Source organism: Galeopterus variegatus, unplaced genomic scaffold, assembly GCF_000696425.1.
Source record: "Galeopterus variegatus unplaced genomic scaffold, G_variegatus-3.0.2 Scaffold121, whole genome shotgun sequence".
Classification (NCBI taxonomy): Eukaryota; Metazoa; Chordata; class Mammalia; order Dermoptera; family Cynocephalidae; genus Galeopterus; species Galeopterus variegatus.
The window spans coordinates 779,956-803,653 of NW_007726232.1; the positions used below are offsets into that span (position 1 = coordinate 779,956).

The 23,698-nt window shown below is 44.1% G+C and overlaps 1 protein-coding gene across 1 annotated transcript in view; it reads right to left on the bottom strand.

The window, feature by feature from the left end:
- The window catches only part of KIAA1549L (KIAA1549-like ortholog), a 113,799-nt gene that overhangs the window by 64,360 nt on the left and 25,741 nt on the right, over positions 1–23,698 (bottom strand). Inside the window, exons 10-12 of the mRNA XM_008588100.1 lie at positions 20,202–20,373; positions 9,630–9,793; positions 3,974–4,158 (exon numbers count right to left, since the gene is read on the bottom strand). Coding sequence (XP_008586322.1) covers positions 3,974–4,158; positions 9,630–9,793; positions 20,202–20,373 — 521 coding nt within the window. The remainder of the gene's footprint in view (positions 1–3,973; positions 4,159–9,629; positions 9,794–20,201; positions 20,374–23,698) is intronic.

Below are 23,698 nucleotides of genomic sequence, written 5' to 3' on the forward strand. Positions count from 1 at the left end.
TCCCAGTCACAGACCAACAAAATAGTATCACCAAGACCCTAGACTGGAAGAAAAGGACCCATGAGACCCATCTGGCTATCTGGAAGTGACTGAATCCTCAGATTTCTGTCTAAAAATAATTTTTAAAAAGTGAGGTATCTTAGTAACTGTCAAATCACTGGTTTCCCCTATTTTTCACTTGTGAAACTTTTTGGATAATCTAACAGACCTAGTCTGAAAGGTCAGGGAGTACTTATTTAGGAGGAATGAGGAAACTAATGTGGCAAAATGGGGAAGCCCGAAAAATAATATTTATCATGAGTTTGCGCTTGGGTTTGATGTCTTAAAATCTCCCAAATGCTCAGAGACTCCCATGGTCAGCTGGACTTGAACAGAGGTGAGGTTTCTTCTACAACTTGGGCAATGAGATAGCCAGCACTTAGTAAAATTATATTTTTATGGTAAAATTATGAAGCAAATGTAGAAATCATTCAGCAATACAGACATTGTCTTTTCTGTATGTGTTTCATAGGCTAATATTTCTTAATAAAAACTTGGAAGTAATTGAATTTGATTATCAAGAGTAGAATCCTTGCTAATCTAAGAAGAAACGTTTGTTCTAAAAAACAATTTTGCAAAAGAAATTTTTGTACAATTTAAATTACTCAACTAGAATGTGTAGAAAAATTTTTTTATTCTTCTTGGAGGTGCTATGCTAATATTCTAATTTTAGTAATTCTATTTATTTATTTTCAGTATCTTCTAAATAGGTGATAAGTTGTTAATATGCCTTTGTTGTATCTGGCAAAGAACATAATGAGAATAATTGCTCTAGGTAATTCTACTTAACAAGTAAATTCAGATAACTCATCTGGTTTTGTACATTTCATGCTAGGGTAGACCACGGCAGTAATGGTGCCAATTTATTCATACTTCTTTGTAACCAACCCTTAGGCAGTCCTCTCGCACACTGCCTCTGAACTTGACCCTGTCACTAGCTTTGACCAGTAGGATAGTAGCAAACATGACACAAGAAGAGACTTGAGAAATGCTTGCACTTTGGGGCTGTTTTTCTTCCTGCCCTTGGAACCCTGGAACTGCCTTGTGAGAAAGCCAAAGCTAGCCTGCTAGAGGATGAGAGACCATGTGGGGAGAGGCCCCAGTTACCTGGGCCACGCTAGACAAGGCTATCATCCAGAAGTTAGCCCAGCTGTTCTATCAGCTGACTGGAGATGCATGAGTAAGCCCCACTAAGATCAGCCACGCCTAGCTCAGACCAGAAGAACCACCTGGCTGAGCTCAGCCCAAACTGCTGACCCAGCAAAATCATGAGCTGAAGAAATGTTGTTGTTTTAAGCTACTAAGCTTTGGAGTGGTTTGTTATGGAGCAATGGATAACTAATCCATATGCCCTAACGTTTTTCCTGCACAAGCTGGAATTCAGCCTCCCATTCGAGCTCCTGGAAGAAAACACATAGCCTTGTTGCTTGATTACAGTACAACATTTGTGTATTGACACAGGTGATCCCTCCTTCCTTCTCAAACTACTTCCTTCTCTTGGCTTCTTGGATTCCAATCTCTCTGCTCTTTTCATGCCTTTCTTCCTGACACTTTTCAGTTTCCTTGCTGATTCTTCCTCTTCTCCTAAACTTCATCACAGCAATGTCCCAAAGTTCAGTTCTTGGATCTCTTCTCTTCTCTATTTATACTCTCCTAAGCAATCCCTTCCAGTCTCATAGAATCACTAAACACTGATAAGTCTGACACTTATATTTCTACTATCCTTTCTTCCTGACACTTTTCAGTTTCCTTGCTGATTCTTCCTCTTCTCCTAAACTTCATCATGGCAATGTCCCAAAGTTCAGTTCTTGGATTTCTTCTCTTCTCTATTTATACTCTCCTAAGCAATCCCTTCCAGTCTCATAGAATCACTAAACACTGATAAGTCTGACACTTATATTTCTACTATGAACTTCTCCTCTGAACTCCAGACTCATATGGTAATGAGTCCTCAACATCCCCACTTACGTATCTAATAATAAGCATCTAATAAGCATCTCGAACTTAACATGCTCACATTCGAACTCTTAATCATCCCCTGCAAACTTCCGTGCCAGTCATCCCCAACACAATAAATGGCAAATTCACTCCTTTCTATTTTCATATCCCACAACAATCTGCAGGAAATCTTATCAGCTCTTCCTTCAAAATATCTCTAAAATCCAACCACTTCTCACACCACCATACCATGGTCTACACCACCGCCTCTCACCTGGATTACTGCAGTGGCCTCTAATGGGTATCCCTGCTTTTACTCTGCTTCCCTGCAACAGCCAGAGTGAGCCTTTAAAACTGAAAGTCATATTATTTCTTGCTCTTCTCAAAACCCTCTAATGAATACATACTCACAGTAAAATTCCAAGACCTGACTTTGGTCTGTAAAACCTGATACGATCAACCTCAGGCAAGTTCTCTGACTCATCGGCTACCACTTCCTCCCTAGCTCATGTGAACCTCCTTGGACTTCTTTAAGCACATCAAGAAGTTCCCTCCTCTGGGCTTTGCACATACTGTTCATCTGCTTGGAACATTCTTCCTGCTGACAGCCTCATGGCTTACACCTCATTTCAATCAGGTCTTTCTCGAGTCACTTCATCAGAGAGGTCTTCCCTGGCTTCCTGTCTAAAACAGCACCACTCCATCTCTATCCTTTTACTGTGCTTTAGTTTTCTTTTTCGTACTTATCACCTCCTGATCTAAAAATAGATCTTATCTATTTCTCTGTTTCTCTATTTGCTTATTGTCTACCTTTCCCCACCAGATTATAAGTTCCCTGAGAGCAGGAGCTTTGTCTCGTTCAGTGCAGTATCTCCAGTGCCTGGTAAAGGAAGGGAAAGAAGGAAAGAGGCAGGGAGGATGGCGCTTTTCCAACCTCCATGTGGTGTCAGGCAAGGGAGAAGGGGGTGGCCAAGAGTGCTGCTTTAGCCAGCCATGGGATTCATTACCTCTCCATGAGGCTATTGCAAAGTCCTCATGATGAGTCTCTTGGCCTCTGACCCAACCTCTCCCATCTACTATCCATATTGCCATCAGAGTAGTTCTTCTAAAATACAAGCTGGGCATCACCATCTTCCTAAAGAACTTGCAGTGGCCTCCCATTGCCTAGAGAATAAAGGTCAGATGACTTGGCCTTCCAGTCAAGACCTTCCACAATTTTAATCTACCTTCTGGTTTTATCCTCCACTACATCCCAACCACTGTGAACTCTGAACTCCAGAGACACTCACCATGAAGAGAACATACCTGTCCCTCTTCTCTCCCTGCTCTTTCAGACTGGATGCCTTTATCTCTTTCCACCTATTCACATCCCACACTTTATGGCTCAGCTAAAACATGCCCTTCTCCACAATGCTTTTCCTGGTCAGAATTAAGTTCTTCCTTCGCTCTTTTTCCACAGCACTTTACTGAGACTCCACTGTGGGCACCACACATCAATCTCAGTGTTCCAGCTATTTATCTCTCTGTCTCCTCCACCTGAGATCCTTGGGGTCAGGAATCAATCTGATATATTTTCATAGTTCTCGTAAAGGCTGTCAAAATGCTCTGTACATAGTAAAAACTCAATAAATGGCTTTGACTGAAATCAGAAACTCTACTGAGAAACGGACAGATAAAACACACACCTATACTGTATCAAAGGCACTACTTTTAAGATAAGTGCGACATCAGTGCTAAATTTGTTATAGTAAATAAGTATAAGAGCTCAATCGCTCCTGCTGTGGTTGATTAGCCACATAAAACCTTGCAAAGTGGCTCACATGGAGCAGGTATTGTGATTCCTGTCATCTCCCTTAGTCTCCTTTTCAAATATTCGAAACGAGCATGGAGGGGAATGTTTAGAGAACAATGGAATTAACTTGAGGGCTTCAGCTGCTCTCACCATCAATTATTTCTCTTGCTGACTCGGAGAGGCAGAAGTTGGCCCCGTGCCTACCTCTTTCTGGTTTCGGTGGACTTGACGGTCTTGATGGTGCTTCCGTCCTGAGCAATGTCCCTTTCCTGAGGAGCATCTCTAACAGGCAGCGGGAGGACTACTGTCTCCTGAGTCACAGGGATGACCTCCTCATCCGCGCCCTGCTGGCCCAGGTGTTGCTTGGCATAATCAAAGCCTTGCACAGGCTGCAAAGAGGAAAAAGATTTGCATCATATCGGTACTTCTAGAGAAGTGTGACTCTAATGTCAGCTTTACAAGAAGAAAGGCCACGAAGTCCACATGATGGGACCAAACTCAGCTTTTTGATGAACAAGAGTTAGCTCAAATCCCCATCATTATTTCTGTCTCTTCAAAATCAGAATTGTGTTCATTCCACCTAGCTACAGGACACCTACAGATAAGACTTGCTCAGAAAAATGAAGATTGTAAACAAGATGCAAATAGGTGTGGGAGAACAAGATTCTTTCAGGGATTTTAGACCACTAATTTTGAGTCAATGGATACTGTTAATTAGAAACAACTCTTACATAAAACATTAAACAGGTCCCGTATCACCTCCTGACTAGAACTATTTGGTGACCCTTTAACTCCACTCTCATGTAGCTTTATATATAATAGCACGTGTGTGACTTTGCCAAGTCACTTGAACTCTGAACCTCAATGTTTTCATCTGAGAAATAAAGATAAACTTATCTGCTTTACTTCTACTACCCTTGAGTATTAAAGTGGATCACAGACCTGAAAACAAAGGGAAATTTGCTACCACATGTGAAGTACAATCATTAATAATGAAATAGAATTTATGGAATTGCTCTTTAATCCAGACTTCTCCTTTATGCAGGCCGGTTCTCCTATAATTCATTCCCAGGAAATTAGCAAGGCTTTTTATTGCAGTGTCTGAAATCCCAAGTGAATAAGGCAGCTGTGAGCAAAATCTAACAGACATCTATTAGTGGGGTAATAAAAAACAAAGAGGCATTGTTTAAACAATTCCTGGAAGTATCTCTATTCTGCTTTACATCCCAAAGCAACACAATACAGATTTGAGGCAGGACAGGGTGGTAGTTCAGAGTGGTAGCTCCAAAAACAGATTGCCTGGTAGAGTCAAATTCTGACTCTACCACTTATTAGCTGTGGACCTTGGGTACATTACTGAAATTCTCTGCATGTTGGTTTCTTCATCTGTAAAATGGAGACAATAATAGGGTAAACAGGATAAAATGTGTATGCACGTTGTCATAAGAATTAAATAAGCAATTCAAGTTCAGCATTTAGCTAAGTGCCTGGCATATAGTAAGTGTTCAATCAATATTAATTATTACTGTTTGCCTTTTACTAAACCACAGTCCAGGTGAAATAGACATCAGTGATTCTCTTTAAGGAAATTTGGGGATGAAACTCAACCCATCATTTAGAGTCTAGCAGAACTTGGTATGATGAGAAGCTCTTCCTTCAGCAGCTGACTCAGCTAAGCAATACAACAGGAAGGCTTCAGCCAGATTTAACAATCCACCATCTAGAACTGTAGTCCAACTGTGGAGGTAGAGATAACCCCCAACCTTTTTGGTAAACAATACCAGATACTTAGGACCTTCCATTACCAGGTGCTTAAGACCTTCCATCGCCAGAAGATTAGGACTTTCCGCTGCCAGGGGGAAGGGACTTTCCAAAGAGCCCAAAGTTCACCCTGTTCCAGGAAGGGAGTATGCTCACCTGATTACCTTATCTTTGGACACCAAGGGAGGAAAGGGGGGGGGGGGGGGACCGTTGGTCAATACCTCAGTCCTTCCTTTGCCCGCCAAAAGCTAAAAGCCCAATGGTTTTTAAAATTACTTAAAGTGGCCAATAAACGGCGTACAACCCACCCTGTTACCAAAGCCTGGCTACCAAACTGTATAAAAGATGCTTGAGTTAAGAGCTCAGGGCCGCTTCTGTCCTGAAAACGGGGCAACCTTCAGCATGCTGAAAATAAAAACCTCTTGCGTTATTGCATCAAATTCTGTCTCCTGGTCTTTGCAAGATGAGCCTTCCCAGCAAGTAAGATTTGCGCTTTTGGGCCAGTCTTACACAACCTGTCAAGTATTACTACTATGTCTCAGAACAGGTTGGGGTTTTATTGCTAGATCCATCAAAGCTTCTTTATTTGAGGTTTCCTGTAGCTTTGCCAAGGACAGTTCCCGCAATTCTCTGGGAAACTCACTTTGGGAAGCGTGGTCGCCCCCTCCTTCTCTGAAACACACACTCTGACCCACATGGTGAGCAGTGACATTCTGACACCAGGACCTGGGACTGAGATTCTGACATAGAGTTTGCTAAAGGAAGACTGTGTCTGTTCTTTTCCCTTCCCTTCCTTGGTGCTACATGAAACAGAACGGAGCCTTCGGATGACTTGATAATGCCCCTAGAATACTGAATTACCTACTCCTCCCACAACCAAAGGGTCACCATTTGGATCCAACTTCTGAAATGTTTCTGGAAGCTGCCTTTTTCTCCCCAAGTCCATTGTCTCACTGTCTCCTACCTTGGTCTGTTTCTTCCATTTGGCTCCTTTCCAGGTCCACTCTTGACAAATCTCCAAAGTTATCTCCCTTAAAACCACATCTAGTCATGTCACTCCCTTATTAAAAATGTGACTCAGCACCCAAACCCTCCACATTCCAGCTTAACCCATCTGCCCAGCCTCATCTCCTATTAACCCCTTTCCTGCTGCACCCCCAACCCCGATGATCTTATTCAGTTTTGTTCTAACAACACTGGCTTGTGCCAGGGACTGTGCTTGGTGCTGGGGACATAAAGATGAGTCATAACTGGTCCCCCTCCCTCAAGGAGCTCACAATTATGGCCTCATTCAATATTACTAGCATAGCACTGAGCACATTATGTGAATTATGTCATTGCAGCCTCTCTATAGTTCAAGGGGGTAGATATTATTGAGTCCCCATTTTACAGATGGGGAAACTGAGGTTTAGGGAAGTTAAGCAACTTACCCAGGCTCACACAGCTGGTCTGTGATGGGGCCAGCATTGGGACCTATGTGGCCCAGAGCCAAACATTTAACCCCTGCTGGTTGACTCTCCCCAAGGCCTCTCCTCTCTTTCTGCAGCCTGCCATCTTGGTTGGCCATCTCCTACCATATTTGGCCCAGCTTCTGTGCTGACTCTTGGCCTGTATGTAAGGAATATAGAGTCCCCAGCAGCAGTTAAGGCTTCCCAAAAACCTAGTGACAGGGATAAGCTGGCTCTGGTCCTATCTCTCCCTCTCTACCCACTCTCTCTGGATCTGACCCCTAAACCTTCACCTGGGTAGAAGTCATTCACTGGATACTTCAGGTGACTGGGTGATGGGTGTGCAGACAGGCTTAATAGGTGGCCCTTGTTATTAGGCTAATCACAACAATCCTGCGTATGTTTGGTACTTATGGCATGTGAAACACAGATACTTCATTTCATTCCCACAACAAACTCATGAGGTAAACAGGACAAACCTCACAGTCTTCATTTTACAGATATGAAAATAAAAACTAGGGCTGCCGGTTAGTTCAGTTGGTTAGAGCACAGTATTACAACACCAAGGTCAAAGGTTTAGATCCCCATACCGGCCAGCCACAAAAAAAGGAAGAAAACAAAAGCTGAGAGAGGTTCAGTGATTTGCCCAAGATCACATAGCTAAGTGGTGAAAGACTCAACACTAGTCTCTCACTCTTCTGACGTTTAGGGTAGAGGCCTTTCAACCTTCAACTTGAAAATTACCTGAGATTAATTAATTGTTCATTGGACACACACTAGTGACTCCCAACCCCAGTAATACAACACCATGAAGTATCTATAGTTATTTCAATGAGTGTAAAATTATCAAAACAAAATAATCTCCAATAATTTCAAAGGCAGACACATTACAAATACTTTTTAAGAAAAAGTATTTATAACAATAAAAGCTAAGTTGTAGGATTTATTATGTACCAGGCACAGCTCAAAGCAATTTACATATATTAATTCATTTAATCCTCATGACCTATACACAAATACTGTTATCACCCCCATTTTACAGATGGGAAAATTGAGGCACGAAGTGAATAAGTGACTTTCCTGAAGCCATACAGATAGTATGTGAGAAAGAGGAAGCAGCTGGGGAAAAAAAAAAAAAAAAAAAAACCTTTATTTCTTTTGCTGAAGCAAGGTGTGACCATCCAGAAAGGACTAAGGTGACCCCGGCAAGGACAATCTCCATGGCTGACATATATTCCAACACGTATGAAGTGTGAGAAGTAATTCACTGTTTCATTCTTGCACAGGTAGACAAAGCTTGGAAGTTCAGGGCAGAAAGAGGATTCTACCTGCCGAATTTCAGGGTTCAGGTAGGTGTACGATATAGAAAAGACATAGATGTGGGTCTCAGTCACCCTCTGCTGCTAGTTGTGTGACTTTGGAAAAGTCCCGAAGTCTTTCCCGTGGGTTTCTTGGCAGTAAAATGAAGATGATAAAACTTGCCCTGACCACAACCAGCCTCGCAGGGCTGCGGTGATGAACAAAGGAGGTGACAGACCTAGGAGAGCCCAGCAAATCGTAAGGCATTATTTAAACACCGGGTTATTCAGTTAGCATATTTCCCTTGGGGAATATCATGAAGGGAGCTGTATGACTAGAAAATCAGCCTTCAGAATTCCCTCCATCCATTTCTCTCCCAGTTACCAGAGGCGGACAGTGCAGAGATGTGGAGGCTACAGAGGGAGGGTGGGGCTCCAGGACAGGCAGGGGGGGGGGGGGCCACTGAACCCAGCCACAGCTCTGCAGCTTGTCCTTCAAGGCAACCTTTGCAGATAAGTCACTCCAACAAGAAAAGCTTTGAGGGTCTAATGCACCCCAAAGAGCCTTGCATCAGGAGCCAAGAGTCTTGGTCTGTTTTGGCTGCCATAACAAAATACCACAGACTGGGTGGCTTATAAACAACAGAAATTTATTTCTCACAGTTCCAGAGGCTGGGAAGTCCAAGATCAAGGTGTCAACATGTTTGTATTCTGGCGAGGGCCCTCTTCCGGGCTGCAGACTGCCGACTTATTGTGTCCTCCCGTGGCAGAAGAGGAAAGGAAGCTCTCTAGGGCCTCATTTATAAGAGCACTAATCCTGCTCCCAAGAGCTCCACCCTCAGGACCTAATCACCTCCCAAAGGTCCCATCTCCAAATACTATCACATTGGGGGTTAGGATTTCAACACATAAGCTTTGGGAACAAACATTCAGACCTTTGCCGACCTAGTTCTACCACCAGTTCTGCGACATACTGTGTACACTTCTTACCAACACTGAAGGAGTTACTTTTCATGTGTAAAAGGAGGAAATCCTATTAAATTATCTCTAAGGTCCCTTCAGGTCTATCTAGCTCCTAGTTTTCTGTGCCTCAGTTTCCTCATCTAAAATAATGCTCCTTCCCCAAAGGGCTGTTGTGAAGATTAGAGAGTTACCGTATGTAAAGTACTTGAAAGCACCTATGGCAAAGAATGAGCGTCAGGTATATTAGCTATCACATCCTGATCATAAACTAAAGGGTTTCTTCAGAACAAGAACTTGCACCGATGTTTCTGAAGGCACCTGCAGTGGCCTCAAAAGTCCAGCTGGAGAGGCAGGCAGACCCCTGTCCCTCCACCCACCGCTTCCGTGTACCTTTGCCCTCTGAGGCAGGTTTATCATGGTGTCTGGCTTGAAGTCATTCTTGTTCTTCCTGCAGAGCACGGCAGTGATGATGATGATGATGACGGTGACCACAGCGATGGGCGCCAGCACTGCGGCGATGATCCACAGGTTGTTGGGTGGGTTCTTCACCACGGCTGTGGGAAAGAGCCAGCAGGAAGCATGTGACAAGGAGCACTGGGAAGAGGAAAGCACCCCAGACTTCAACATCCCCCCGGCCCCAAGTCATGAGATGGGAGGATGTGGGGGTTAAGAGGGTTGGGGATCAGAAAGCCTTTGCCTCTGTAGCCATGTGACCTTAGGCAAGTTACTCAAGCTCTCTGAGTCTCAGTTTCCCAATCTGTCAAATGGGGCTACCACTTTGTGGTGTTCTGGAGTGGTCCCTAGTAAGTGCTCAACACATGCTAGCCTCCACAATTATTAAGAGGAGGAGGAGGAGGAAGATGGACCAGTACCAATTTTCCCCCCTGGTGATGTCCAAGAGTCAAAGAGAAGAGGAGAGAAGAAATATGAGAATCAGAAATGTGTGCAGGAGACAGGTTGACCCTAAATATTGTAATGAAGTCACCCTCTGAATGAGCAATGAATAAAACATAAAGAGTAGATGCATCTTCCCCAAAATAGCTGGCAGAGGAGTTTGGAAACGCCTCAGCCTAATCAAAAGGATCAGTCTGTTCTCAGAAACAGAGTAAAGAAAACAGTAAATAAAGTGCTTGTCAGAAGGAATGTGCTATTAGAGCAGTAAGTGGTAAGTGTATCTGGGGGGCGGGAGTGGGGTTAGGGGCTGGAATAAATTAACCTGGAAGAGGAAACAGGGTGATGGTCATGCTCTATATCGTGATGGAGATTTGGGTTACACAGGCCCATATATTTGTCAAAACTCATCAAATGATATACTTAAGATCTGTACATTTCACTCTATGTAAATTTTACCTAAAAGCATCACAAATATTGAATTCTAGTCAATGATATGCTGAAGCATTTAGGGTTGAAGACTACTGATGTTTCAACTCACTTTGAAATGCATCAAAAAAATAAGGTGGATTGATGGATGAATGGAGGGATGGATGAACAGGTCTATGATAAAAACAGTAAGCTGGTAACTGGATTCTAGGTGGTGGGTACATGAGTTTTCACTGTATTGTTCTACTTTTTGGTAAGTTGGATTAGAAAAACACAAGAAAAAGGAAAAGCCCTTGACATGAGAGGAATGGTCTCCCCCAGGATCACTGGTGGGGATGCCTGGAAAACACTTCAGCCCAATCAAAAGGACCAATATGTTCACAGAACTGGAGTAAAGAAAACAGTAACCAGAGCAGGACTGTAGTGAGAACGAGTTGTTGGAAGGAAGTAGAGTCTGCAGGAATCTAGAGAAAGAACCAAAGGGCAGTCAAGGACTTGTCCATGCCAGGGGAATGTTCCCCAGCTGCAGATGTGAGTAAACTGGCTGGTAGGCAGGTCTGTCCCGGTGGACACGACAGCTGTGACTGTCTGTTTCAGGTTGGTGATATTGTCCCTCGATACCACACAACTTCTCTCCCACTCCCTTGATGATCTCACAACTCATGGTTTTAAATACTATCCATGCTCTGATGACACTCTTAAGTATCTCCAGCCAGGACTTCTACCCTGAACTCTAGATTCCTATATCCAACTGCCAGCTGACATCTCCAACTGGATACGTAACAGATATGACAAAGTTAATACGTCCAGAGCCCAACTCTCGATTTCCCCCAAACCTGTTCTTCCTGAGATATTCATCACTTCAATAAATGGCAACTCCTTCCTGCCAGCTGTTCAGGCCCATCACCTTCCCATTGATACTGACCTTTTTCTTTTACCCTCACTCAACATCCTGCTCATCAACAAACCCTGTCATCTCCACCTTCAAAATATATCCAGGATCTTCTCACTTCTCTCTATCACCTGCTCCAGCTGTGGTCCAGGCGACCAACATCTCTCACCTGAATTACTGCAACGGCCCTCTTACCTTGCCCCTTGTCCCCTATGGTCCATTCACAGCACAGCAGCCAAGTGACTTTTCAAAAACTCAGAATACAACACTCCTCTGCCCAAAACCCTTTGGAGGCTCCCACCCCATTCAGAGGAAGAGCCAGGGTCCTTATAATTTCCACAAGCCCCTAAGTGATCTGCCTCAACCTCCTTGGTTACTGCTCTGGCTTTATAGGCTATGGCTTGTCCTTTAACTCACTCTGCTCCAGACCTACTGGCCTCCTACTGCTCCTCAAACATGCAGACATGCTCCCACCTCAGGGCCTTTGCACTGGCTGCTCCCTCCTCCTAGAGTGCTCTTCACCTAGATATCCACATGGCTCCCTCCCTCCCTTCCTTCAGGGCCCTGTACAAGCATCATCGTATCTGTGAGGCCTTCCCTGTACTCTGTACATAAAACAGTAACCCCTGCCCCTGGCACTCTCTGTCCCCCTCAGTGCCTCTCAAACATTAATGCACCAATCACTTGGGTATCCTGTTCAATGTAGATTCTGATTCCGTGGATATGGAGTGTGGGTCCTGAGATTCTGCTCTTCTAACAAACTCCCAGGGCATGTCCATGAAGCAGCTCCCTGCTCCACCCCCAGCACTTGGGAGTAGAAGGCTCTGAAGCACACATCACCATCTGACATGATATACATGTATTTATTTGCTCATCATCTGTCACCCCCTGCCCCTCCATCAGAATGTACACTCCAAACGGGCAGGGAGGTTTCTGTCTTTTGTTCATTGCTGTATCCCCAGGGCCTATAACAGGATTTTGACATAGTAGGTGCTCAATTAAAAGTTGAAGGAATGCACACATAAACTACCACTATTCCTATTGCAATCTGGCTCTCCACACAGGTTTTCTTATAGAACAGAGTATCGGTAAGTTAGGAGAAGTCCCCTCTCCGTGGTAGTTCCAGAGTTCCAGTCCATATTTTAAATTAATATACTGGCAATTTGGTTTATATATTCATCTCTTTAAGTCTGGTTAGCATGAGTTGGTCCTCCTGATCCTGCTGAACTCTGGGGGCTACTAGGCACAGCTGAGGACCAGACCCTGGAATATAGAGACCCCACTGGTAAGTGCCACATGGTGAGGACCCACCTGAAGAGCCAGCCAGACACCCTTCCTCTCTGATTTCATCCACCCCCTGACTTCTACTGGTCCCTTGTTAGCCAAGGTCTCCCCATCATCTGGCTGCCCATGGGCTCGGAATACTATTAGTACAAAAGAACATCATTTCCACAGTATTTACCAATCAGTGATTAATCACATTATTAACTTCTGAAAACAGCTCATTAGATAATGAGCTTCTGTTGACATTAAACACTTAATTGCTACTGCTTTTAGCAAATCAGTATTTATATGTGAATTTTATGCCATTAACATTTTTTTAAAGCTTAGAGCTTCTATGAAAAATATCAATATGCCTCTTTTTGGCTGAGCTATTTTGTCCTGATTAAAAAGAAACATATAGTATGTCAGTGTATACCCTAAATAAATATATGTGCATTTTTCATTAGCAAGAATGAAATATTTGTGTGTTCTGCTTTTACTCAGTTTTATTGTTTTAGTAAATGTGTTTCTTCTCAGTGCAGTATGTAAAATCCCTTCACCTCTATTTAAATGGGGAGAGAATAGATTTATCCTACGCACATTCATAAATTCATTTAGCGGTCAAAACAATAGCAAAGTTAGGTCACCTGAAGTCATCCAAACCCAATATATTCATTGGCATAATGATCTAAAAGTACGAAGTCATGTGGAGGTGAAAAGGAATGAATGGTTATTTAATTTGCAAGAATTTCAATAGAGGGCAGATAGGTAAGGAAGACAGCACGTCCCAAGCGCCTGCTGTATGTTAGGTGCTGTGACAGACAGGTCCTTTGCCTGTGTGATATTCTTAACCCCCATTTGCAGATGAAGAAACTGAGCCCCCCCACAGGCTAGACATTTTCATGAAAAGTCATTTCTCCAAAAGAAACAGTTTAAGTCGGTTCCAAGTTAACACACATAAATGGAAGTGTGTGCTTATGTGTGCACACACACAGGTGTTTGTCAGAGGGAATGGAGTCAAGGGTCCAAATAATCTAAACACAGAATAAATTATTCTTATGTAGAACAAATGTTGAAAGGAGGAGGAATCCATTTAAAACATCCTGGGCTCATTTTTGTGGCCGTCGTCCACGTCTCAAACATTAGAGTTCACAACCAGTGTGAATTGGTGCAGGTGAGAGTCTACCCAGCGCCTAGCAGCTGGTGAGCGCTCAGTCCACGTCGTCCTGCCCAAACCCTCCTGTGGCTTCTCAGCCCCCTCAGGGCCAGCCCACGAGGCCCTAGTGATGGTGGCCCCTCATCCAGGCCTCTGACTTCATTGCTACCACTCTGCTTGCTCAGTGACCTCCTTGCTGGGTCTCGAACTCTCCTCCCTCTGCCTGGCGGCCCCCAGACATCCTCAGGAACCATTCCCTGCCTCCTTCCTTCAGATGGTCACTCAGAGGCAACTTCCTCAGTGATCCTCTTCTTGACTCCCTAACGATTTTAAATTGCTCCATTATCTTCTCGACATCTGCTAGCCCTTCCCTGTCTAATTTTTCTCTATACCACTTATTAGCATCTAACATATGACTTATTTATTTCATTTACTTGATCTGCCCACTCAGGAATGTAAGCTCCATGAGAACAGTGATTTTTGTCTGATTTGTTCACTGCTCTATTTCCAGTGCCTGGCACATAGTAGATGCTCAATAATTTTTTTTTTTTAAAAGATGACCTTGTTCACTGCTCTATTTCCAGTGCCTGGCACATAGTAGATGCTCAATAATTTTTTTTTTTTTAAAAGATGACCGTAAGGGGATCTTAACCCTTGACTTGGTGTCGTCAGCACCACACTCTCCCAAGTGAGCGAACCGGCCATCCCTATATAGGGATCCAAACCCGTGGCCTTGGTGTTATCAGCACTGCACTCTCCCAAGTGAGCCATGGGCCAGCCTTTCAATAAATATGTGTTAAAGGGATGAATGAGTGTGAGACCTCTTCACGAGAGGGTCAGTCTGTTGCTTTCTTTAAGAGTTTTTTTTTTTTAGGTAGATGTCTGATGACCGTGTAAGGTAAGCCACTTCCTGCTTTAGTCTCCATGAGGACAATACTCCCTACTCCCTGAGCTGGATGACCTCTCACTCTAGATCCTGCAAACAGAGCACATGCAAACCTCCATGAGAAACACAGCAGCTTCTTTGGAAGTCAAATACTGCCCGTTACTCAGAGGCGATGAGGGTCGGGTGGGCATTGCACGCTCCAGTCTCGACCCTAGAACTAGCGATTTAGAAGGCACTGGAACACACAGAATGTTAACTCTCCCTTCAGGGGCACAAAGCGTTCAACACTGTGACTCTCTATTCAAAGTCCTGACCTCAGATGAACAGTGTAGGCTGATTCCAAAGCTATTAGGAGAAAAATGGGATGTAAAAAATCTCTGTTCCTCCTCTTCTTCATTGGCCTCATCTTCCTCCTCACCTGCTCCTGGGGATGGAGGTATTTCCTAGAGTCTGTCCTCTCGCTTTCCTCTTCTATCCTCTAGCTATATTCTTTCCTCAAGTACTTGCAGCTTTTTCTGGGATTTTTTTTTTCCGTTTTGTCTTTTTTTTGTGTCCGGCAACGGACCGCAACCCTCGGTGCTGCGCCCGCCCCTCGCTCAGCCAGTGAGCGGGAACCGGTCTGTATGTGGGATCCGAACCCTTGGCGGGAGCGCCACCGCGCTCCCAAGCAGCGCACTGTAGCAGTGCACCACCGGGCCGGCCCTTTTTCTGGGATTTTAATTCTAACCTGTATCCATGTAGTTTTCAAAGTCTATAGTGTTAACTTGAATCTCTCTCCTGAGATCTAGGCTTGAATTCCGAACACATTTCCTAACCTCAATAGGATATCCTATCAACATCCTTTCGTATCCCAACCATTCATCCATATCCCAACAGCACCCCTTCAACATCCCATTGGCATCCCCTCAATCTGCCATCACCTTAAACTCAACACGGCCCAAACAATAAATTACCTTCTCCTTTATAAAAATGCTTCTCCTCTCCAAGTCCCTGTCTACGGTCATCAGTAGCACCCACACTCTAGCACATGGGATCTCTGCCTTCCAATCACCTTTCGTTCCTCATTTCCTCTCCCCTTAGTCCTCCCACCTTATGGAGAAACGAGATTTGGTTACGACTTCCTAAGTGATTGATAGGTGCCCCAGGACTGCACTAAGCCCTAACAGGCAATTTATCTCTTTTAATTCTCTAAGTAGCTGTATTAGGTAGGTGTTTTTTATATTACCATTTTACAGATGAGGAAAATGAAGGTCAGAGGGGCTAATTAGTTTGGCTCTAAGCTCACAGTTAGACAGTGGAAGGGCAGGGACATGAGCCGGGTCTGCCTCATTTCAAAGCTCTGCCCTCAACTGCTCTGCTCTGGCGTCTTCTAGCCACGCACCTCTCTCAGGGCCTGCCAGAGGCATTTCAAAAAGGTTGGTTCCTTTGTCTTTTTAAAGAGCTCATGAGGAAGGCAGACAGGAAACAATTCATCACTGCCCTATGTGATAAAGGCAGTGGAAGCTCCTGGAACTAAGGAGATGGAGGGCAGGGCCTCCGGGATCAGGGAAGGCTCCCAGGAGCTGGGAAGTGAAGGATGAATGTTCCTACTGGCTGAAGCTTGAGATACGAAGGAAAGAAAAGCAGGCGGGACGGGTGGAAAAGAAGCACAGAGACCAGGTTGTGAAGAGACCTGAACACCTGCCAAGCACCTGTTGTGAAGACCCATTTCAAGGAGTTTGGATTTTATTCTATAAATGATGGAGGGCCACCAAAAATTGCTTAAAGTGGAAAAGATCTGAGATCTGACTCTATGTTGTATCACAACGACTCTAATTGCAGTGGAGGAAGCACATTCGTGGGAGAGTGACAGGCTGAGTCATCTGGGAAGCTAGTGCCACAGTCCAATTAGGAGAGAAGGAGGAAATGGAGAAAAGGAAACAGACGTGTGAGTTACTGTAGAAGGGACCTGAGAGGATCACGCAGGTTTGAAGGAGACAAAGGAGTAGAGGGGAAAGGGTCAGAGGGTAGCAGCTTTGGAGCCAGGCAGACAGGTGGGACCCCGCTCTCTGAGCCACAGCAGAGCCTCTGGCCATCCCTTGCCACCCAGACTTTCCTTTCCAAAAGGCTCTGTGCATTTGACCTGATGAGGTTGCTCTCACAGCCCCCAGTTATTAAACCCTGCCACTGTCCCCCATTAACTGCCACCAGCAAAGTCCCCTTTGCCGCAGCCTCTTCTCCTGACACTCTGTTCACCTCCTGCTCTCGATGAAGCCAGTTCTCCTTCCCACCCCTTCCCAAGCCCCACGAGGCCTCGAGCAGAATTGAGGGGGTCATAGAACTGAGAGGCCAAAGTAGCAGGCCGATTGGGACAGAAGTGCTGGAGAGGAAGGGACACTGAAACAGGTGGGAAAACCTCCAGTGACTGATGCAGGTCCCCTGGGGTCTAGAGACCTCAGCAGCAAGGAAGCAGGAGCTTCAGAGGATGTGGGACTGTGAAAGAATAGAAGAAATGGTCGGGACGTGGCAGTGAGGACCAGGGAGGAGGGAGTCCTGCCAATCTCACAGCACTTCTCTCATCAGACCTCAGCAGCAAGGAAGCAGGAGCTTCAGAGGATGTGGGACTGTGAAAGAATAGAAGAAACGGTCGGGACGTGGCAGTGAGGACCAGGGAGGAGGGAGTCCTGCCAATCTCACAGCACTTCTCTCATCAGCTTGCACTTCTGTCCTCCGTGTGTGTTACTACTGCACCTGCTCAAATGCCTCCCACACAAGCTCGACCTCAGCTGCCAACATCACTTCACTTTGTCCCAGGAGAGCAGAAACAGAGGAAATGTCCTCAGGCCTCCATGACCAAATGTACCCCTGAACTCTACTTTCCTTCCCGTTACGAAAGGCTGCGCTGCCCCTGCAGACCCCGCCACTCGTGCACTAGGTCCCACCCCCCATCCACCAAAGGACTTTGCTCCTACAATTCTTGCCTCTCTTCTGTGCTGTTGACTTCTCTCACTCGATTACAGCGTCCCCATCAATATTCACACACAGGCCACTATCTCCCACGTGCCCCTGCAGCACCTGCCCCATTAATCTTCTCCCCTTCACTGTAGCTGCCTCCCCATCCCCATCCTCTCCTCAGCCCACCTCATCCTGGAAACCACTCCTGCCAAGGGCACTGGCAACCTCTATCTCACCAAATCCCGCTAATCTCTATCCTATTGTATTCTGCCTCTCGAGAATATAAGTAGACAGAGTCGCTCACTCCCTTCTGTAAGATTCACTTTCTTTGCTTGCTTTCTGAGCCCCACCCTTTCCCAGGGTTTCTCCCACCTCCCTGGCTGCTCCTTCTCAGGGTCCGATGCTGGCTCTGCTCTTCCCACACGTGGATCCCCCAGCGCTCAGTTTCCCCCTTTACTCCCCAGCTGGATTCATCTCCTAGTTGTTCCCGCCTACTCCCTTAGCTCTCAATGTCACCCATGTGTTGAGACATCTCCAGTCTAACATGTCTAAAACCAGACTCTCAATTCCAGCTCCCCCATTCCTATTCCAGCCCCACTAAACCTCTCTGTCCTGCATCTTCTGCATCTCAACAAATGGAACTACAAGCAGTGCTCAAGCCAACACCTAGGAGTCACCCTTGACTCCTCTGACCCACACCTTCCTCTTGCCACATACAAAATCCATTATCTTCTCCCATCGGCTCGGTCTTCAAAAATATCCCGAACCCACCCACTTCCCCGAGAGTCTCCACCTCTAGCACCTCCACCTCTCGCCCAGGCACCTGCAATTGTTCTCACTCCTGTCCTCTATGACTTGTTCTCCACCTACAGAGAGGGAGAAAGAGCTGAAAACAGAACCCTGGGGAATCCATGTGAAGAGAATGCAGCAAAACAGATGAAGCAAGTAGCCAACCAAAGATGAGGACAGAGCCCACAAGGAGAGAAGGAAGAGACTCTTGGCTTAAAATGTCATTTCGAAAACCAGATTGCAGAGAGTGACCATCATCGCTCCTAGGCAAAGGTGTGTCTGTGAGGATGTGCTGGTGGAGCATGGCAGCATGTGTACAGGGCCATCACCCTGGAAGCAAAAGTCACCCAGATGAAGGCAAGAGATGAGGAGGAGAGGAAAACCCCGAGCAGGTGTCAGGTTCTTGAAGAGCATAGACACCAACTAGGAAACCCACGGGAGATGGATTTCCACGCCCTTCCATGCCCAGCATGGTGCCAAATACTAAACTCTACCACACAATCTCTCACCTTCATGCCCTCCCTCCCCCCACTTTCTTTATTGCCTATGATTGGGTCCCCAATGCCTGGGACATGATGGAGCCTCCTCACTGGTCCTGCCACTTCGTGTCTCCTTCCATCCTGGACACTGCTGACTGAGTAATCTCCCTAAATAATGGGTAGTCCCAGTGATTTTACTCCCCTGCTCAGAAATCTTCCATTGTGCCCCACAGCCAACCATCTTTGTACAATCTCCTCCCCCCCCCCATTCAAGGCCCGAGTTTCCAAATCCATATACCTTTCTAATTCCATCCTCTCCTCCATCTGCTTCTTCACTCCAGGCAATTTGAACGCCTTGGTTTTCAAGCACACCTGGTACTTTTCACCTCCATTCTTGGCTCATGTTGCCCTCTCTTTCTAGAACACACACACCCCTTCTCTGACACTGCTAAAATCTTAAAGTGTAATATAGTTAAGAACATGGGGTTGAAGTCAGACAGATCGATTCATATCGTGGCTACTTAGATACTTGTTCTGTAATGCTGAGCAGGTTGTTTATCTTTTCTGACCTTGGTTTCCTCTCCTATAATTTGGAGCTGAATAAGCATTGCCCCAATGAGAGGAGAAAGAGAAAATCTAGGCAAAGTAACTAGCATAGTAGCTGCCACCAGGGAGGGTATTCCAAGAGGCAGCTATTATTTTTCATATCCTTCCTCTGCTCATTCTTTCTGAATGTCCCTCCCCATGTTGACCCCTGTGTCACATTGCCATCTCATGGTGCTTCTCTATGTTATATTCCATTGCATCTGCATCCACTCACCCTGCTCCTTAAAGGTGAGAACCAGGTCATGCCCACCTCTGTATGCTCTCCAGCAGTAAGCACATTTCATAGAGGACTCTACAAATGTTTGCTGAGTCAAATTATCTTTAATTCCCCCAGCATACAAATATAATCTCAGCTATAGTGGTTTTTCATAACTGTTCACTAGATCACACTAAGAAGGAAGAGTGGGTAGGACTTGAGGTCAGAGTGATATCATTACCATCATTCTAATATCCAAAATGTATCCTTTACCCAAAACCTATTGCTTCAAAAAACACCAAAAACATAGCTGATTGATTTAAGAACCTTCCAAAACAGAAATATGATTAGCTCCAAGACCATCAACATGGGGAATCACTTTAACTTGCAGGAAACATTTAATGGCATTAGAAATACTGAATAAAAAGACTATGCCCTTACGGTCAGCTTGTAGAAGGACAACATGATGCAGGGTCAAGGCCATCCTCTGGGAGTCAATGGTGCTCAGGATCTTTGCCGCTGCAGTTCCCAGCAAGGGCTTCCCATTATACAAGGTGTAGTAAGTCAGCTCCGCCGGGTCCTTCGGTCCTGGCACACGCTGCATCTTCACCATCTTCCAGAAAAAGAGAAGCTGTGTGTTTACAGGGCATCTTGCACAAACCACGCAATCACCAGGCAATCAGCAGGCTCCTCTCCTGACTCTGAAGCTTCTGGGGCTAAGTGGACCCACACATATGCGTTAGACCTCAACCTTTGTGTGCCTCCCTATATCCAGCATCTCAGGAAGCCCACTATCGTGACAGCAGGGGACGAGAAGAAAAAACGTTTTGAGAAATATGAACATCTGGAAAGAACAGTTTGAGGATGGAGAAAAAAACATGGAAGAGAGATGCTCCCAGCCTCCACAGAACTCTGGCCTCATTTGAAAATAGGCTTCCACATGTAATTCAGGGCATGTCGGGTTACTCTCAAACAAGATTTTTAATTTCAAGTATCTGCAATTGCCAGAAAGGAAAAAAATTAACTTACTTGTGTATGTCTGTGATTCAAAAGATCTCTGATAAAAGCAGTACCTGGAAACTCAAAGTTCTTTGTCTAAAATAACAATTTTGCTTTTTTTTCACTGTGAAAGTTATAGATATTCACTATCGGAAATTTGAAAACATGGAAAAGCATCAAGAAATGAAATAAAATTAAAACAATCTGTAATCCTTCTACCACATGCTAATTATGTTATCATTTTGGAGTATTTGCTTCTATTCTTTGCTTTTATCCACACACACCTTTTTCTTGTTATTTTATGAAATTATTTATTATATTCTCTGTATATCATATCTTGCTATTTTTACTTGCATCATTAAATGGCCTTAAATGTAACAAAAGCATAAATGTTTATCTCTATATGACATTCCCATGCACACCTCAAAAACTTATTTGATAAATCCTTTATTACTAAACATTTAGATTGTTATTAATTTTTTACTATTGTAATTAACAATTGATAAACATAAATACTATAACACAAATTTTAATACCTACATAGTATTCTACGTATACATGTTTGGTAAACCTAACTAACCCTTTATTTTTGAACATTTAAGGTTATCAGCTTTTCACTATTATAATTAACAATTGATAAACATTATACTACAGTACAGTATTTTCCAAAGTGTATATTACAGATTATGAGTTTCATAGGATATTAAAAGATACTACAGGGGCCGGCCTGGTGGCGCACTGCTATAGTGCGCCGCTTGGGAAGCGTGGTGGCGCTCCCGCCGAGGGTTCGGATCCCACATACAGACCGGCCGCTCACTGGCTGAGCGAGGGGCGGGAGCAACACCGAGGGTTGCGATCCCGTGGCCGGTCCCGGTCCGGTACAGGCGCGACACTGAGGGTTGCGATCCGTTGCCGGTCACGAAAAAAAAAGACAAAAAGGGGAAAAAAAAAAAAAAAAAGATACTACAAAAATGTTTTTGCAACATTGTTCATAATAGTATAAAACCTGAAAATTCAAAAGTCATTAATAGTAGACTAGATAAATGAGTTATGGTCTAGTCACACAATGAAATACTACAGGGTGGTGAAAACAGATGATCTACAGCTATTCCTATCAATATGAATGAATACAAAAGCCTGATGTTGAGAAAAAGAAACAAGTCCCAGAACATAAAATTCAAAAACAGGCAAAACTGCATGATGTACTATTTAGGAATACACACATGGACAGTAATATCCATATGGGAAATACAGGAATGATTTAATACAAAATTCAGAATCATACTCAACTCTAATGGAGGGGAGGGAGTATAATCAGAGAAGACACATAAAAGTCTTCCGGGGTAAGGTAAGAGTAATGTTCTCATCCTTTGGGTTGTGGATTCTTTTTATTAGTTCTTTAAACTCTGCATATTTTTTGCACTCTTTTGTATGTATGCTATATATAACAATTAAAAAATAGATATTACCACAACCCAATAAAAAATGGCAAAAGATCTGATCAGATACTTCACAAAGAAAAGTATCTGAATAGCCAATAAGCACACAAAAAATGCTCAGTGGGGAAATCCAAATTAAAACCACGAGACATCACTATACACCCACCAGAATGGGCTAAAATAAAGACTGACAACACCAAGTGTTGACAAGGATATGAAGCAACTGAAAGTCCATGTCTGTTTTGGGGGAGTGTAAAATGGTACTGTTTTACTAATCTTTGGAAGTAAAAATGGCATCTTGTGAAGTCAAATGTTTAAAATGAAGTCAAACATTTAAAAACATTGATTGGTCATATGTATTTATTCTTACGACTCAAGTCTTCAAATATATCAACTAGAGATATATCTTTGATTCTAGACTCCTAAATTTCCATATTCATGAAGGCAGCTCATCTTTCAAAATTATCTGAGCCTAGAAGAAAGGTCTTTGAATGAAAGGATGATGGGCTGATGTAAGCTATGTAGAGTGAATTTTTCTTTGGGAAAGTTGGGCATGTTATTCCTTTCCCTAGTGGGAAAGAAGGTAGGGAGAGTGTTAGTACAACCAGGCAGAAGGTGAATGACCTTATAATAACTTCACTCAATTTTGATTTAATGGCAAATTCTTCTTATCAAGATTTCTTTAAAGAAGATGTTAGAAGGTGATCTACAGCCTCTGTAAATTAGGAATTTGCAGAAATAAACCCCACCTGCTTCACTCAGACTTTCCAGGCAGCTACAGGGGCCAAGTGCACTAAGCACTTAGAAAAAATGAGGGACTCTCTAGGCCCTTTTAGACATGCAGAATGTGTTAGGTTTCTTAGGTTCACAAATATCACCAGGCACCAGGATTGCAAGGAAGCCCTTTCTCTCCCTTTGGCTGATACAAATCTCATTTCACGGTCACTTCCTTTCTGTCAGATGGAGAAGTGTGAATTACAGGGCTCACCTACAAAGGGGATATCATAAACCTGGCCCATGAAATTAAACATTGCTTTACCCTGTGACAAGCTCATCACAGGCCACAAAGACTTAGAATCCAAGCAACATCCAGTAGGACAAGGGACTAAATTCACCAACTCTGAATGGAGGGACCTGGAGTCTCATCAGGGGCTTGATGCGGACTTCAGCAGGGAAGTGTGTTCCAAAAAATGGACTGTTTGATTTTTAAGATTGCCTGGGGGCATGATCTGCAGACAGATTATGCTAAACATCTACAATTTCCTTTAAAACGCTTCCTCATGGACAGTGTGTAATACTATGCATGTGTGCAGAGGATCAGTTGCACCCTAAATGCGGTCAATTATAAATCAGAGGCTCATATGCTAGTCTGCTAGATTCCAATTAGGAAGCCCACACTGCAGAGGCAGATACCCGGAGTGCTTCTGTAATTAGATACCTTGCTCAACAGAGCTTTGTTAATTAGCATAACATATGTTAGAGATGGATTCTCATTGGCGA